The 2450-nt window shown below is 44.7% G+C and overlaps 1 protein-coding gene across 1 annotated transcript; it reads left to right on the top strand.

Moving 5' to 3' along the window:
* The first annotated feature begins 205 nt into the window (after positions 1-205).
* On the top strand, positions 206-1948 carry LOC110106461 (cytochrome P450 93A2-like). The gene is made up of 2 exons (XM_020836385.2): positions 206-1168; positions 1322-1948. Exons 1-2 carry the CDS (start codon positions 206-208, stop codon positions 1946-1948), a joined length of 1590 nt encoding a protein of 529 aa, XP_020692044.2.
* Positions 1949-2450: the final 502 nt, after the last annotated feature.

The raw sequence follows: 2450 nt of genomic DNA, 5'->3' as shown, positions 1-2450 counted from the left end.
GCAGCATAAGTAATTAATTATATGATGATGATCTACAGCTTCAGAATATAAGCTGGATGCCACACAAAAATTCCAACGCAATCTACGACAAATGGTTAAAGCTTATATAAATCTATAGCGAGAGAGAAAGAGAGATAGGCATTGTTGGATGCATGCAGAGACTTGATCGACTGCCTTAATCGGTAAATCAATTAAATCCCATAACATGCAGGCTTTGTACAACCAAAGCCTCGTTGAAACCACCCCCCATGCAACACTCCTACCCTTCCCTGTTCTTCTTCTCCTCTTCCCCCTCCTCCTCCTCCTACCTTTGTATTACCAGCGGTTCCGCCACCACCCTCGTCGTCTTGGCAACCTACCAACCCCTCGCCGCTTACCAATCATAGGCCACCTTCACCTCCTCTCCTCCCTTCCACATCAATCATTTTACCGCCTTTCACAGCGCCTCGGTCCCATCTTCTCCCTCAACCTCGGCTCCATACCTTGCATAATCGCTTGTTCTGCTTCGGCGGCACGCGAGTTTCTCAAGACGCATGACTCTTCGTTCCCCAACAGACCCTTCACCAAGGCTGTCTCCATTCTAACATATGGCTCCTCTAACTTCTCCTTCGCTCCTTATGGAAGCTTTTGGCGCTTCACAAAGCGTCTCTATATGCTGGAGCTCTTTAGCAGTAGAACACTCGAGCAATTCCGCCCGATTCGTCGAGAGGAGCTGAGAGAAATGCTCGAGGAGTTTCATCGAAAATCCAGGGAAGGTGAGATTGTGGACATAGGCGCGGAGATGACGAGGATGACTAACAATGTAACCAGCCGCATGGCAGTGAGCCGACGTTGCTCTGGGACGAATGCGGAGGCAACAAGGTTGGTGATGGAGACGACGGAGTTGTTAGGGAAGTTTAACGTTGCGGATTATTTATGGTTTTGTAGGAATTTGGATTTGCAAGGGTTTGATAAGAGGTTGCAGGACCTGCACCGGAGGTTTGATGGGTTGATGGAGAGAATTATGGTGGAGAAGGAGGAGGAGAGGAGGAAGAGAAGATTGGCTAATCAGAAGGACGGGGAAAACTTCAAAGTGGTAAAGGACTTGCTTGATATATTGATGGATATATCTGAGGATGAAGGAGCTGAGATTAAGCTCACAAGGAACAACGTTAAAGCTTTCATTCGGGTTAGGCTTTTTATTATTATTATTATTCCTTAATCTCTCTCTCTCTCTCTCTCTCTCTCTCTCTCTTTATATATATATATATATATATATGAAATTTGTTTTAATCTTTCTTTTTATTTATATTTTATGCTCAAATATTTTTTTAATTCACAGGACATCTTCACCGGGGGCACGGACAACACATCATTGACGGTGCAATGGGCGATGGCCGAACTCATCAATAACCCAACATATATGGAAAAAGCTAGAGCCGAACTCGATACCGTTATTGGAAATCATCGATTAGTGCATGAGACTGATATTCCCAATCTCCCTTACCTAAAAGCCATAGTAATGGAAACACTTCGTCTCCACCCGCCAACCCCTCTAATACCTCGTGAGTCAGATAAAGATTGCACGGTTGATGGTTTCAACATCCCGGCTAAGACTAGGCTCTTCATCAATGTTTGGGCCATTGGTCGTGAGGCTAAACATTGGACAGACTCTCTCAAATTCATGCCAGAGAGATTTATGGATCATGAGGAGAACATTGATATAAGGGGGCAACATTTCCATCTGATACCATTTGGGAGTGGAAGAAGGGGATGCCCCGGAATAACAGCAGCACTTCAAGTTGTCTATTGTGCCCTTGCGTCATTAATACAGTGCTTCGAGTGGAAGGCTGCTGGAGGTGGCAAGAGAGTGGACATGACAGAATCACCTGGATTGACATTGAGGAGGGCTACACCTTTGTTGTGCATCCCGGTGGCTCGTCACACGAATTTGTTACTGATGTCATGAAGTATAAATTTTGGCGACGTGTAAGAAACAAAAGTATTTTGTGTCATGGTTGGGTGGGATGTATGGTAAGATATATAAGAAATGTATAGTTGATGATGTGATAAGTAAGAAGCGCATTGTAGATGCGATAGGTGGAAAATGAATAATTGAGATTATCTTAGGTAGTTTAACATTGTGTGGTGTGGATGAGTTCTCAATTTATATAAAAATCTCTTCCCTTAAAAATTTATATATTAAGTGAGAAGCAACACTACGGGAAAACACGCGATTACCGTCGGATTTTCCGGCAGAAAATTCTGGACGGTAATAAACGGCGCAGGCACCAGTGGAATTGTTCGACGAAAAGTTTGCGTCAACATTTCCGCAGCAAAATACGCCGTAAATTTACCGACGCCGGTTCCGCCGGCCAATCCGACGGTATAGGGCTGTCTGAACCATTTCCGCCGAAACGTGACCAAAACCGGCGTACGGATTTCCGCCGAAACGTGCGCCGGAAACTTAT

The sequence above is a fragment of the Dendrobium catenatum genome, unplaced genomic scaffold (genome assembly GCF_001605985.2).
Source record: "Dendrobium catenatum unplaced genomic scaffold, ASM160598v2 fragScaff_scaffold_925, whole genome shotgun sequence".
Classification (NCBI taxonomy): domain Eukaryota; kingdom Viridiplantae; phylum Streptophyta; class Magnoliopsida; order Asparagales; family Orchidaceae; genus Dendrobium; species Dendrobium catenatum.
This window is presented reverse-complemented; position numbering and strand designations above follow the sequence as displayed.